General features: G+C 31.1%; 2 protein-coding genes across 2 annotated transcripts in view; one reads left to right on the top strand and one right to left on the bottom strand.

Moving 5' to 3' along the window:
- Positions 1-16419, top strand: part of LOC124359885 (oocyte zinc finger protein XlCOF6-like) — a 66668-nt gene that overhangs the window by 22490 nt on the left and 27759 nt on the right. The gene's annotated exons all lie outside the window — the stretch shown is intronic.
- Positions 1814-7227, bottom strand: LOC124359886. The gene is made up of 2 exons (XM_046813000.1): positions 7131-7227; positions 1814-3008 (listed from the first exon to the last, which is right to left on the bottom strand). Exons 1-2 carry the CDS (start codon positions 7167-7169, stop codon positions 2271-2273), a joined length of 777 nt encoding a protein of 258 aa, XP_046668956.1. The 5' UTR covers positions 7170-7227; the 3' UTR covers positions 1814-2270.

Genomic DNA, 16419 nt, shown 5'->3' with positions numbered 1-16419 from the left:
AATTCCATATTCTTTAGTGAGACTAAAGAATGTTTCATCCTGTTCAATTCATTTCAAAATTTTTTTTATTCACAAGCGATAATGTTTTATGTTTACGCATGCTTTATGCAGCATGTTTCACTCATAGCCCTACTAACACACAAAACTGCAATGACGAAGGACAGCACGTTAGTTAGCAAACATATCACACAGCAGACTGGCACCATATTGACAAAAGCGTGTGTACATTGGCATGCACAGAAACCTGTTTTCAACCCTCAACTCCCGCTCTAAACAGAACTACTCACTTAATAGTTGCCCGTATAACATGCCGGATTACTGGCAGGGCCAGGCGAGTAAAGTGCCGGATTATAGAGAGAACACTGTAGTTTATTTTTAAAAATCAATATTTTACATAATTTTTATAGGGAATAAATATAATAATGGGTTGTCTAATAAAATGTGACACTTTTTAAACAGCTGATTCTTTGCTGTCATTATGTTTAGAGTCTTGATTGTTGCAACAATTAAAAACCCAGCTGATGCCATCAGTAATCTTTCTCCATTGGCTTGTGGAGGATGAGATAGAATTAGCCTCTGTAAATGGTTACTAATGTCTTGGTGCTTACTGTAGAAACTAACTAATTGGAGGATATTCCTCATTACTTATAAGTAACAACTATAAATCTACAGAAAGTAATGTCAGTAATTTCTGTAGAAACTAACTAATTGGAGGATATTTCTCATTACTTATAAGTAACAACTATAAATCTACAGAAAGTAATGTCAGTAATTTCTGTGACGAAGTAAATATTGACCTAGCTATGGGTTTTATTTATGAAATTAAAACATCATTTTTGATCACTAGTCTGTAGGTAATGTTTAGGTAAACCTTAATGTTTTTAAAATTTAGAAAACCTTTTACATTATATATAGTCACTCGTCTTCTTACAATATTGTACGGGGTAAAGTTTAAATATCAATGTTTATGTAACAAAAATACAACAATATTTATGAACTTGTGAAATGTGTTGTACAGTTGATCTTTAACCATTTGAATAACATTTCAACGAGGGGCAACCGTTGTCTTAATACGGATTTTGTTCCTTAAATATTTTGCTCTCAAGTGTTTCTCAATTTCCTTTGTCTGATCATGATGGCATATTTGTTAGCACAAACATAAAGGATGAAAGTTTTAATTTAAACGTCACATCTGTAATCTCTTAAGATATCATTCAGTTGTGTATACTTCAAGCTAATATAAACGATTTGTCAGCAAAATTAGGCTCTGGTATGTTTTGTTTACTTTAACGAAGGTTGTAGCCATGCATTAGTGTAGTCATTTACCTGAAGAATAGATCAGATTGCATATCTCAAAATGTAATATAAGTGATTGTATTGTATCACTGAACAATGGCAAATGTCCAGAAAATTCATGTTTCCTTCACAGTCCTTTCATTGTCAAAAGCAAACTTCAAACAAAGAAAGACTCCTATGGTTGGAAAAAACGATTCTATTTAAATTTAAGATTAATACAAGAATTAGTGAAGGAAAATCTGTTATTATTGGATAATTTAGTTACAAATGCAAGAAGAAACTGCAATAAAAATGTTAAATAACTATATTCAAGGAATATACAAAAAGCTGTAAAAGATTGTTGAATGCATAGTAAATAGTAAAATTGTATGCAAAGCAGCACGGACAGACTTATAGGGCATAACATCATCAGGAGAAAAAGTAGCATTAAAATTTATTTCAGTATTTGTCGAAACTTTCTTTGTTAATTCAACTAAAAGTATCAAACAAGAGATGCAAATCAGTAAATTATTCGGAATAATGATAATAATCTTTTATTCCATAAAATACAACAATTAACAAATATATGACAAAATAGAAATGCTATCCAACTGACTTAAGTAAACACAATAAAAGCAAACAAAAACTTATCATAAAATGGTGCTGTTCAGGTAAACCATTATTGGTAACATTTGGTTTTGGTTATGATTTACTCCATATAATAATTGTCAGAAACTTTCTAGGAATGGAAAAACAATAATCGAAAAAATTAGTAAATGCTCGTATAAATGGAAAAAAAAAGTGAGTGTCAAGTTGTGATACAATTTCTTCTGTAATCTTTTATCATTTTTTTATGAGACAGTGATAGTTTTATAGTTAAATCAAATCTTTCTATACTACATAAAATATATATTAGGAATTTGGTAAATTTTAAATTAATTAAACACATTTTGGAACAGTTAAAACACATATTTTTTGTTATTTATTGCATTTATTTATGTGGATGTGGAAGCATCAGCACTAGCACTGGCACTGGTGCTTGAACTAGCGTCTGCCACTTTTTCTGCAGCAGAACTGGCAGCAGAGGTAGCAGCATTGGTCGCAGAGTTGGCAGCATTGGTCACTGTGTTTGACACGGAGTCTGCCACAGAGCTTCCCTTGCTTGCTGCAGTGTTGATAGCTGAAGAAATGCCGTCACCAACAGTATTGATGCCACTCTGAATTTGGGATCCTACGCCATTAACCACGGTATCTGTAATGTTTGCTACTGTATCAGACAGTGAAGTAACTGTGTCCATCCCGGTGCTAATCATTCCCATTCCTGCTCCAGCCATTTTACCGGCTGCTTCCACTCCAGTACCAACTGCTCCGGCCATAGCACTTCCCACATTGATGGAAGCATTGACTGCAGCTCCTCCGATCTTGCCGGCAGCACTGATGCCGGAGCCCACCAATGCCATCTTGTTAGCAGCTACCTTGGTTCCCAGATTCATCCCGGCGCCCACCATTTGTGCTGTGGCATTGAGTGTTGTACCCAGAGCTTTTTGACCAGATGATGCTATTGTCGATGCTCCTTTTCCCATTGCACTTACCACATTGGAAGCTGTGTTAGGTATCTTGGACACAACATTTGAAATAGGAGTGGTTATTTTAGACATTCCATTTCTTAAGTTTTGCATGCTTTTCTGGAAGGCTGACTGTAATGTACTAAAGAATGGAGCACCCACTGCAGCCTAAAACATAAAATGTGAATTTTACTTAATAAAATTAAATTTAACAAGTAGTATGGAAATATTGGACAAAATTTCTCTTTTCATACTTCAAGGTATTTATTGGTTTTTTTCTTAGACATATATATATTATATAATGTTATAGTCTGATTATGAGCCACTCAATAGATACACAGTACCAAAAAAAGTGGAGATACTTACTCTCTTTCATTTCTAATTTATTACCTATTTTTTCCATTTCCCTGCGCACGTGTGTGTGTGCGTGTGTCATAAGTAAAAAAAATGAAATACTGAGAATAACATGATCATCGTAGCTGACAAACAAGTATACAGTACCTAATCTTATACTACTTATACCCATGTTGGTGATTTATTAATACACTAAAATTTTAATTCTGATTATGGACATGATGTTAATAGACTATTTAATAATAAATCACATTTGGCTTATTTTACATTTAAATTCACTCTCACAACAGTATTTGTGTTCTTAGTTTAAGATTTGTTTTTAACGAAAGATTTTAAAGAATAATATGTTTTTGAACATATTTCATCGTCCTGAGGATTGAAATTTTCCCTCTTCCTAAGGTGTTAAAAATCTCTATTACTCAAGGATAAAAATGCTCAGAAATGTTAAAACTAAAAACTTTGGCAATAAACTTGTTACAATTCACACTAAACTAAATTTGAGAAAAACAAATAGTATTTTAAAATACAATATTTTTGTTTTCAAATTTAGTTTAACATGTGGTAAGTTGATCACCAGTTTTTAGTTTTAAGATTTTTGTGCATTAAGGTCTATGCATTAGGGGTTTTTCACACCTGAAGAGAAGGGTATATTTTGATCCTGGAAACATAGTGTTTTATTTTTGCAAAACAAATTATGGTAATTTCCTGAAATCCTATTGTCCCTTCAACACTCATATATGGCAAATGTGGCATTGAAAAAATCTTGGGTAGGCTGTAGCTTTTGTATGACCATATTGAAAAGAAAGTTGTCAAGACAACACAAGTTTTGTAATGTTATTTTATATTCAAAATTGCAAGAAGATATGGGGTGTCTCATTCAATCACTTGTGGATAATATTTCCTAAGATAGCAGGAGCTCCATTGTGTTGAAACCGCATACATTGTCTTACATACATTGTTCTTACATGTATTAAATCAAGAATTATTTGCCTTAAAAAAGGAGTTATGTTACCACGTTTCTGTTATTTTAGTAGTTTTTTTTACAATGGTGGCATAGTTAAAATGGACACAGTTTTATATATATATATATATATATATATATATATACATAAAAAATAATAATATATAATATATATATATATATATATATATATATATATATATATATTATATATATATACAGGGTGAGTCAGAAATATGGTAAAATATTTTAAGACGTGATTCTAGAGCTAAAAATAAGAAAAAATGTTATATAAAGGTAGGTCCGGAAACGCTACATTTCTGAGTAATGGCTGGCGAAAGATTTTGCTTTGTTTTCAGTTCACCTGGTAAAATTAAGTGATTCTGAAAGGTTTTGTTCTTACTTTTTAACTCAAATAAGATAGATTTATAAAGAAAATCACCTGAAAAATCAAATAAAACCACTCTAGAAGTTGTAGTGTGAACAGTTTTTGAGATAAAGTGTGCAAATTGCCAAAAATCTAATAACAAAAATACCGTATTGAATGTTTGATGGCGAATAACATTGTTAAATGACCAATAAACAAATTGTTTTTCCTAATACAGATTGTAGAGAATTTAGTTCTGAAAACCACCATAATAAGCAAAGTTAACTAAATGTGTAGACAAAGTTATGAAATTGACTCCTCACGTATTACACTACACAGCAATTTTTTGCTGTTTTATAATAAGGAATGAGTATCTGATTATTAACAGCTCGTGATAAAGAAACATATTTTTAGTTCAAAATTTATTTTTAAATACAATAAACATCTACAATCGCTTTAAGCCTCACCGTAAGATTAAAAATGATGCTCAAAATGACTTCTGTTGTTCGAAATGCACGCTATCAGGCGTCTTCTCATCAAGTTTCAGACCCGTTCAAAACCTCCAGGTGTCTGCTTAATGGTTTCTATTCCATTAGAAATGTTTAATCGGAGTTCTTCAATGGTATCTATTGGGGAAGAGTAAACTAATGTTTTAAAATGTCCCCTAAGATAAAAGTTCAAAGGATTTAATTCCGGTGATCTTGCTGGCTATGAAACTGGTCCACCTCGGCCTATCGATTGATTTGTGAAACTCTCATGTAGGTGTCCACGAACAGCCAGAAAGTAGTGCGCAGGTGCCCCTTGCATAAACAACATGTTTTGGCGCAAATGCAGAGGTACATCATCAAGCAAGTTAGGTAGCTCGTATCTTAAAAAGTTCAAGTACACCCCGCCATTAAGCCTGGGAGGAAGCACGAATGCGACTAAATGATCTGCTAAAATTCCAGCCCAAACATTTACTGAAAACTGATGTTGTGGGCGATTAGGTTTTATAGCATGAGGATCTCTGTCTGCCCAAATGTGGTTGTTATGGAAGTTAATGATAGCTGTTCTTGTAAAGTGAGCCTCATTGGTAAACAAAATTGTATTTAAAAAGTTTGGATCAGCACATTTTAACAGAAGCCATCGACAAAAACAACATGAGGAGCGTAGTCTTGTGGCAAAATAGTTTGGACATGCTGGAAGTGGTATGGGTGTAACTGGTACTCGTGTAGTATTCTCCGAATACTAGATAGGCTGACATTGAACTGTAGTGACAATTCTCTAGTGCTCTTTTCAGGATAATCATAAATTTCATTAAGAACCAACTCTTCTAATTCAACAGTCTTACATGATCGGGCGATGCCTGCATTACTATGCTTCAAAGACTTCAAAGAACCTGTTTCAGATAGGCGTTGATGAATAGTGGCAAAAATCTTGCGCTTGGACACCTGTGGTTAGGAAATTTCTCTTGATACAGACGTCTTGCTGAAGTACTATTGCAGCGTCCCAAACCATACATTAAAATGCATGTCTGCTAATTCAGAGTTTGAATACACATGAACATTACCTTCCATTTTTAATAAATGAAACACACAACACAAAATCACTAATAAAATGGATGGAAATAACTGGTTAAAATACTTAACACAAGCACATAGTATCTTTACAGTTTGTTGTTTTGTTCAACAATGAGGTGACATAATATGTCATCTAATATTAAATACCCAGCTGATTATTTATTATTTAAAAATGTTGAAACAGTTGTTGTTTAAATGATTAATTATTACCAGCTTTTACCAATCAGATACTCATTCCTTATTATAAAACAGCAAAAGATTGCTGTGTAGTGTAATACGTGAGGAGTCAATATCATAACTTTTTTACACATTTAGTTAACTTTGCTTATTACGGTTGTTTTCAGAATTAAATTCTCTACAATATGTATTAGGAAAAACAATTTGTTTATTGGTCATTTAACAATGTTATTCGCCATCAAACATTTAAGACGGTATTTTTGTTATTAGATTTTTGGCAATTTGCATACTTTATCTCAAAAACTGTTCACACTACAACTTCTAGAATGGTTTTATTTGATTTTTCAGGTGATTTTCTTTATAAATCTATCTTATTTGAGTTAAAAAGTAAGAACAAAACCTTTCAGAATCACTTAATTTCACCAGGTGAACTGAAAACAAAGCAAAATCTTTCGCCAGCCATTACTCAGTAATGTAGCGTTTCCGGACCTACCTTTATATAACATTTTTTTCTTATTTTTAGCTCTAGAATCACGTCTTAAAATATGTTACCATATTTCTGACTCACCCTGTATAATTTTATCGATTGTCAAACGCTGTGTTTTTATGTCAAAATACAAAAGTGAACTATACGTAATTTTTTTATATATAATATATATTTTTAATTTATTTATTTTAATTTTTGTTAGTATTGATACACCTTTTCCTCTCTTGAAAATGACTAGTTTAGATTAAATATAGAGAATTTGTATACAAATTACTTTTATTTTGTTTGAGGATTTTATAATATTAAGATTTTTGTAGTAACTTTGTACCAAATAACTCCTTTGTTATTGTTATAATGATGTATTTTGTCTATTTAAAGTACATACCTGCAGAAGCAAGGTGAATATCAGGACTTGAGCAACCATTTTGGCTGAATAGATATCGACGTAAGTAATGGTGGTTTGGGTTTATATACCAGCTGAAGCCTGTGGCAGATGGCACCTGTCATCTGGTGTGTGATACCCCTTGAGCTGGACAAGTGTTTACTCATGTCTTTACCTCTGTTTATTTGGTATTTTGTTTGTTTTATGCTGATAGGTGTTTGTGTTTCTACACTGTTTCTGTTTTGTATGACGTCTCTAATTGACCTTCAACATATCAGAAGGTAACATTTCATGGTGCCTGTTATTATAAATTATAATACAAGTTTCACAATCACATTCTCATATTGGTATAGGAGAGCGAGAACTGAACGGGCTATTATAATCAGGACTTACAGCCTGGGTTTGAGGAGGCCAGTTTCAGATTCTGGCTTTAACTTACAGTATGGTTTACATTGTACTCTCTCTTCATTCATTTGACAACAAAAATTGCACCCGTGTCATCCACAGAGAATTTATGTCCTTGAACACCATGACTACCAGAGTTCAGTAGATTTCTTGCGTTGGTTTCGCCGTAATAAGATGACAATCCAGCATTCCTTAAATGTGTTTCTTCATGGCTGAGAACAGTTTCACACGTTACGGAATATTTATTTCCAACAACAGATATGTGTGGGCTGCAGAAAACCTCATGAAATTGTAGCAAAGGAAACATTAGTTTTCTGTCAATGTTTTAGCTGGAATCTTAGAAGATTGATTGATTTCACTGTGTGTTTCTCCAGACCTGTTGGATTTCCCAACATACCTACTTTTTCAAGGGAAATAATTCTTGTATTAATATATGTAAGAACAATGTTTGTGGTTTCAACACGATGGAACTCCTGCTAACTTTTGAAGTATTATCCACAACTGATTAAATGAGACACATGAACAACACTATTGGGCAAGGTGGACCAATATCATTCCCTACCTTCAAACCTCGACTTCCTCTTGTAGAGACATATGAAATCTGATTGTACAACTACATCAATTGAAAACATTGACTTGGTTACTTGGATTACTGAAGCCGTGGCTTTTGTACAAAGGGAGACTGAAGCAGTTAGATACTCAATGAAATACTATAGTTCACGTTGGAGGTTGAAACTTTAAGCAATACTTTTAAATTGTGGCCTTATAAGTTTATGCAAAAGAACTGTAATATTGTATTTGTTTCTTTTTTACACTTAATTAATTTTAAAAAAGTGAAAAAATAATATTGTTATATTTTCCCTTTCTTCTTGGCAGTTTAGGATCATAAAGAAGTTTTTTTTTTAAGTAGAGATGTAAACAGACTAATGAATCGTGAAATTTGATTTCATGAACAAATAAATAATAAGTGTTCTACTAAAATCTTTAATGTATATTACTATTTGTATGTAAATTATGAAGTGAATGAAGAGAAGTATTTTTTATTGTTACATTGTTGTGTTTTATCATAATTCAGAAAAGTTTAAAAAAGTATCATTGGAGTTTGGATAAAACATGGAAAACATTTTTACTCTTGTAATATTTTTGTATATTCAGCCAATTTTTCAGTGAAATGTTCAAGAGACTGCTAATTTGAAATTAATGAATGGATTTGTAAACAGCTATGAGTTTTACCTTTGTAAGTCTGTATATACCATTTCATTTAAAATATTTAGTTATTTTAGAAATATTTGTAAAAAAACTAAAATTACCAGTTAAAAAATCAAGAATACTTGTTATTAGTATATTGTGTATATTAGAAAAACATTTTGCTAACTTGAGTAGAATATTGGAAAAATTCCTTAAAATAGCAGGGGAGAGTTCAGGCACGCTCTGTAATATAAGAGAATAAGAACCCAGAGGATGATATTTTTAGAGAACTTAACAGAGCTAATCTAAATGAAAAGTGTACACTCTTTTGGTATCTTCATATGAATATGTCAAGAATAAAGAAACAAATTAAACAAACTAATAAACCGTGTATTGTTAAATCAAATATTTCTTTTTTTTAGCAGTGCCATATTTACATTTTTCATTTTTATTTATTGTCATTTGTCAATTTTACATTGCTATAGACAACGTCAAGAAATAAAATGTGTAATACATTACACTATAGAAAACATACATACTATACATTGTTAATTTAAAAAAAAACAATACTATAAATAGCCTAAACATGATAAAGTGTAAGACTAAGGTAAAGTCCACACTGCCCAAAGGCCTGTACCATCCATGGAAAGAATACTAGTAATAGATTCAAGTCAGCCCAAACAGAAAAATCCATCCTCAGAGAGTGAGAAACTGCCACACTTCTACCTATTCTAAGGTAGATTAATATTAGTTGTAAAAAATTCCTCTAGTGAATAAAAGGCCCTACATATAAGCCAACGAGACAATGTACATGCATACGGTTGAAGTTCTAAACTTCTGAACTCTTGTGGTAGTGTGTCAAAACACTTAATTTGCAAATTTATTTTGCTTGGGGGTTACAATGTTTTTGTCTCTTCAGGTTTGCCTGCCCTGACACGTTAGCTAAGTTTTAGTGAAGCACTATGGTTTTGGTTGCTTATTTAGACGCTGCCATACTTAGTTATTTTGGTATTTTCAAATGTATGTTATGGTTGTTTGTAAGGATTAGATATCGACTTAAATATTTCAGTCAGTATTAACTTATTACTGTAATGTCAATTTATTTGAAATAGTAGATGGTTTATTTGATTGTCAAACTGGTAGAATGCACTGGCCAAATACTAAAACATATTGTTTTACTTTTTATTTTCACAAAATTTACTGTAAAAGCTTTAGAACATAAAATATTTAAAACACAATAAGCCTACCTCTCTTAGTCAAAATCCTCCGCCCTAATAATTAGTTGATCGACCGCAACATCCTTCAACCCCTCATACTCCCAATATTGTTGTTCATTTTTTCTACATAATCGTAGTGTTTCCTCCACTGTTCTGCTGTAAATTCAGAGAACAATTTTGCACACAATTCCCTTTTGGTTTTATGACAAACTCTGCCATGCTTTGCCTTTTACATCAAACCATACTAACTCAATGGGATTTAAATTCAGGTGGTAAGGAGGAAGGCGAATGGTTTTATGGCCAGCATCAGTAAATAGTTTGTCAACGTTCTGTTAAGTTTGGTTACAAAATATCTCTGACCTACTTGGAATTGGTAAGATTCATATCATCATGTTAATCTCCAGATTTTTGTTGGGCTTCATCAGGCTCAGAACTGATACGCCTCCCAAGAGCGTACAATTTTAGTCTTTAACCTTTGCCAATTGGTTTGGATTTACTTACCTCTGCATCAGACTGCCAACAATAAGGTGTATGGGAGCTGTGGATTTAGTTTTAATCGAGGTGGATTATTTTTTCTCACTTTGTCTGTGTTCCCTTATTCCTCTTATTTGAGAGATATGTGAAGTACTTATCTCTCAAATAAAGAATTTGAGGTTGCTCCAATCAATAATTATTGGCTGATTGACTTTTAAACCATCGGAAGCCCATTCTTTTCAATAAGTTTCTCAAATATTCCTTACCACAATGAAGAATATATTCTTCCCTAAGGACAGAATTAAGTATGCAATGTTTTCTTAGACACTTTGACACCTACAAATAACGCTGTCATTATATCCGTTGATTAAAATTTTTATTTATGCTGAACCTTTTTGCCTGTAGGCACTGAAAGAGCATCGTTAGCCCACCTTGTGCATGCAAACAATCTCTTACCTTCAGTTATATTCTTGTAACTAATGATTTAGACATACCACCCGCTTCACTCGTTTTTGCAAACATTATATTTTAGGTTGTTTATTCTCTTTTGGTCTGTTAAATACCTCTCCTCATTATAAACAATCTCTCTAGCCTGCTTACATAGAGGTCTTCCAGATACCCACTTAGATGTCGATTCCATTGTATCCGTATGCATAAATTCCATTCATGTGTATGCATTCCATTCATGTATAAATAATTATGAGTAAAATAAACAATAATTAACCAATAAATCATTAAAACAATAAAAATAACTTTTTTGTAAGTAGTAAAATGTAAACACGGTCAAATGACGGCCCAGAACAAGTGGCTGGTGTGTGGCTTGGCAGGGAAGGGGCACGGCGCACGCCAGTTGTACCCCTCCGTGCGCTGAACACATGCACAGAAGATGGGTGAGTTTGCATCTTCGTTTGTTAGCAGTCGGCTTATAGTCTTTTAATATGCAAACGACTGAGTGATCCCACCAGACATTCATGTAACAGTATAATTATGTAATTAAAGTTTGTGATATATTAAACAATTTTATAGACTTGCTCAAAATTATCCAGTCTGAACCAATTAAATAACAACACTTTTAACTTAAAATTAATATTACGCTATGGTAAATATTTTTTTTATTTTCTTAAAACAATTGTTGTTTGAAGTTGTATACATTTCTTTTTAAGAAAATAAATTCCCTAAAAACAGTAAAAAATCTCCATCTTCATTGACTCTTTCTGCTACATTATCATTGAACTTATCCAGAACTTCAGTAAAGCCTTCAAGGAACTTGGCTTTCGTTTGGCTCTCGAGTTTGCTAATTTCTTTGGTGTTCCCTTCACCAACACTCTGCTCCATTATACCTCTACCTAAAAAGGATATTGTAAAATAATTATCCTGGAAAAAAGTAATACATCATAAAACTAAAATGTGGTTTTAAAATGTTGTTTGGTCTCACTTTGTGACACCCTTACTTTGAAACAATTATAGCATTGAATCACTTTGAAACAGTGTTATTTTAAGTGTATTTTAAAACTCAATTATATTTTTAATAAAACAATAATACAGTTATAACATTGCATTAGTTTGAAAGAATTATTATTTTTTAAATTAATTATATTTTAATAAAACAATATAACATTGTGGTAGTTCTGTTAATTGGAATTTGTCCCATTTAGTATTCCAAGAACTCCCAAGTATTCCAAGGTTTTGAAGTACGAGAAGTTATTGTAAGTACAATTAAATGAAAATTGTGTTGAAAGTAAACAATCCCTTTCAGTGTTTTCTTTTGTGTTTGAATTTTAATTAATTGGAAAATACCCAACCATTTACGTTGAATTTATGAATTTACTGTATTAACACTTGCAACAATAGTTTTAAAAAATTATAAAAACTGCTCATTGTGAGAACGTTTTTTAAGATATAGATATCAATATAAGGGAAATAGGATTTATGTTCTATTGTTTTGATACAAGTCTTCTCAAAGACTTCAAATTGTGTGTAGTAACTGAAGTGATGAGTCAAAGTCCTGTCCTGATCCCAAGAAATGTTATTGAAATTATCAACTTGCTATGAAAGCTTTCATCGTTCCATCTTGTAGTACATAGTGGAGCACTTAGAGGTAATAGTGTTTTTTTTTTTATTATTCATGAAGCATTTTTGTTTATCTTTTTGAAATTTATTTTGGCACTTTCTGTGAGCTCTAAATGTCATAAATTTTCAGACAAGTTTTTATAAATTATCTGTTAAGACTACCAGCATTAAGTAGTCAAGTAATTGCAGTAATTCTCTGTTCTGCTTTTTGTCTTTCACTTAAGCCATGACATCCAACAAGGAACAATATTTCCTGCTCCTTAAATATTTAGAAAGATGTTTACTTGTTTTGCTGCAAATTTAATTGTATGGAAGCCGCTGGTATTACTGAAGATTCATTTTTTTATCATAGCACAGACACAATCTTGTTTTCCTGAGTAAGATCAAAATGCGATTATATAATAATTTTTCTTAGGCAAATTAAACACTTTGAAATTGAGAATAAAAGTGAAAAAAATCATTTGTGCTTCTTCAAAACCGAAAGTAAGACCTGAACATTCATAATGTTTATCTTTATGGGTAAACCAACTTCACAGTTTAATTTTTAAAAACTTAAGCACTTTTTAAAGAATCACTAAAAACTTACCAAATCTATGATGTAGATACATTTCTTAATTAGTTACTGTTATTTACTAACAGAAACTGGTAATATGTAAATGTGGTATGGTTATCACAGAATTATCACTGTCTTCTCATGTCTCAACATTTTTTGGATGACAGTCATGTATACAATGCTTTTACTGTGGAAACTTGGATATTATTCCTTAACCCTAGAGCTGGTATGAAACGAATTTTCGTCACCAAAGGCCCGCCCGATTTGGCAACGACGAATATTCGTCGCCAAAGTAGACATGTACAGTTATTGAAATTTTAGGCAATTAAGGTCATATAAATGATTTTTATTTTATATATTCTGGAACAGCATTAATTATAGTACCGATTTACTGTTCTTACTTCGATTATTGTCTTCTTTGTTTACCGTAAAACATAGTTTTCTATGGACAGTTGACGTGAACGTGAACGTAGTACGGGTCAACCACATTGTTGTGAAACTGTAAACAAGTGCCGGGTTTGTGTTTGAGGTTACGAATCCAATAGTATTTGTGGAAATTGTATTTTATAGTGTTTTAGTGTTGTTATTATTATTTTTTAGCTTTCTTAGGTTATAGTTTTAGTATGGGTGAAAACTTTAGAGACCGATAAATCTAGTGACGCTGAGTGAAAAATGAAACTTTGTATATATTGTACATATGTAAATAAGGTAAGATTAAAATTGATTATTTTATTTTTGTTTTATCTGTCATACTTATATAAGTAAAAATGCAGTCATGAGATTATGTTTACCCACGAAAAATAATATTTATTTAGAAATCTATGCAGTTTTGAAAATAAGTAAATACACGTGATTTTTCATACAAAGCCCTGTAAACACATACGTTTTGAGGTAAAAGTTACAATAATTATATATTTTTGGAATCAGGTCAAAATTTGGAATAAGTTATACATTTACAGTTTTGATGTAAAGCTTATTGCTAAGCAGTTACACAACGGAATATTTACAAAAATAATGTCCAAAAAAAATGTTTTCTTACATTTCGTAAAAAAACAAAAATATGTTTCCACGGAAACAATAAGATATTGTTATTATAATGCTCTCCATATAGTTGTGAATATATTGACATAATAGTTTATATTTGGACTAACAGTTATGAGATGTGATACATTATAAGAAACGTCTGCGAGGCTGTTAAAATAGAGCCGCCAGTACAGAGTGACACCATTGCCAGTTCTAGGGTTAAAGAAAATAAGCATAAAATATTATTATGAAGGTAAAGGTTTACTATGAGGTATTTATTTTTTATACCTATTGGAATAAAATAAAAACATTTTTTCATAAAGATCTCATTTAGGATTTCAAAGGATTTTTTTCATTAAACATGGTTAACAAATTATAACTCTCACAAATATACATTTGTAAATACTGTACTTACATGGAGGGTTTCAACTCAGATATACTATACTCATATAATTTAGTTAAATAGTATTATAAAATATGTTTTAAGAAGAAAATGACTCTTTTTTTACAATAATTTTTGCTATACTGTTTAAAAGTCTTGTAATGTTCTGTAATTATAAGAGTAATATTTTTCAAAATAAATTAAACTCCAATATAAGTATTGTTATTTTTTATATTTAGTGTGTAAAATAAATGTGTTAACAAAAAATTATTTATTTAGTTGAGACAACACACAAAATATGATGTATACATATTATTTTTTCAGATATTGATTCTAATAAATAATTTTCAAGTACTTTATTATGTCAAATATATTCAAGCAAACTGTATTTTTTTTGTTTATTACCCTCAAGATGTTATAAATTAAAATATAATCAAATAAAAATCTTTGCAATGTGTTACTTTCACAATAGTAGTGAGTGTGTATAAAATATCAGAGCATTATAAAATACAATCAATGACAAATAAATATTATTGTTTACATAAAGAAATCTATATAATTACCTTTTTATGTATGTAAACTATTTTCCCTCATGTATCATTTAGATGGTTGTTGAGTCCTAACTTCCATGAAATTTCGTCTTAAAAGTAAACTCATTTACATTTGCATACTTTTTCTGGGAATCAAATTTAATATAGGGGCAGATGGAACCAAGCATATTTAGGATAATTGAAAGTTTGGTCAAGGGATTAAAGATTTGTTTCCTGTTGGTATTGATATCTAAAATCTGAGTCATGTAAAATTCATAAAACCTTTTTTCAGTAAAACAATGTGATTTCCGTACTGTAGTAAAATCTATAAAACATTAATAAAAAGTTGTAGTTTAAGTTTCTGTTTTAAAATTTTTATAATAATATCGATTGTATTAGGAAAAATATTTTAATTCTTGTAATGTACTTTAGATAACCGCGTTCTAAATAATTTGCTCATAGTGTACAAAATTACCTCAAATCTACACCATATAAATGATGTTTCATAATATTTTAAAATTCCTGATAGAAAGAAAACTGATAGAAAGAAAAATAATGAAAATTGATTTGTAATTATGTTGAGTATAACAAAGTAGTCTGAAGCATGTGTTATAATTTATACAGTTACTGTATGTTAAGAAAGGTGAGTTGGTTCAAAAATGGAAATAGTAGCAAACATTTTTACTGTGTAAAGATACACACACACACACACACACACGCACGCACGCACGCACGCACACACGCGCACACGCACACACACACACTATTCAATAAAGATCAGTTTTTTTATTTTGATACCTGAAAACATTTCGAAAAATATAGGAGGGCATTTAAAATTCACCATTTATTTATTATTATGCACACCTTGTCCATTTAGTTGTTAAGATAATTTTTGTTTGTATTTGGAAAGCTTGAATGATATCAGAAATTAAAAAATATAGGAAGCATTCTTTGCACTCCTCAACTGGGTCAACAGACATTGTTTGAAAATTGTTGAAAATAATATAAAATATATATAATCACATGCATTCAATTTGTATTGGTGGCAATAGTCTAAATAATTTCAATAAAGATTTTTGAGTGACAAAAAGTACTTGTTTAGCCAGGAGTTGAACCTTCAGGATTTAGTTTTAATGTTAAAATAGATTATCTTCTGGGGGTTGAAGGATGGGTCCAATCTATATAAATTTAAATAATACATATGCCTTGTTTGGAGTCATTTGTTCTAATGTTAAAAATGTTTGTGGGCTAAAATACTTAGGTAAATTAATACCTCACTATTGCTCAAAAAGTCAGTTACAGATTTATTACATGTATGTTCAAGAAATCATAAGAGTTAGATCAGTGATTAGTTGTGAAATATCTGCATTTCTTGTGATTTTTTCAGCAAGCTCTATGTAGAAGTCACCGATATTACCAACAATGTTAGAAAAACTTATATGATCAAAAC

The sequence above is a fragment of the Homalodisca vitripennis genome, chromosome 4 (genome assembly GCF_021130785.1).
Source record: "Homalodisca vitripennis isolate AUS2020 chromosome 4, UT_GWSS_2.1, whole genome shotgun sequence".
In the NCBI taxonomy this organism is placed as follows: domain Eukaryota; kingdom Metazoa; phylum Arthropoda; class Insecta; order Hemiptera; family Cicadellidae; genus Homalodisca; species Homalodisca vitripennis.
The sequence above is the reverse complement of the archived record's forward strand: the minus strand, read 5'-3'. Positions and strand labels throughout refer to the sequence as shown.

Excerpts from the sequence above, each read along its gene's own strand:
- LOC124359886 (XM_046813000.1), bottom strand. The coding sequence starts at position 7,169 with ATGGTTGCTCAAGTCCTGATATTCACCTTGCTTCTGCAG. Across the intron at positions 3,009-7,130 it reads TATTCACCTTGCTTCTGCAG|GCTGCAGTGGGTGCTCCATT; the intron begins GTATGTACTTTA and ends TTTATGTTTTAG.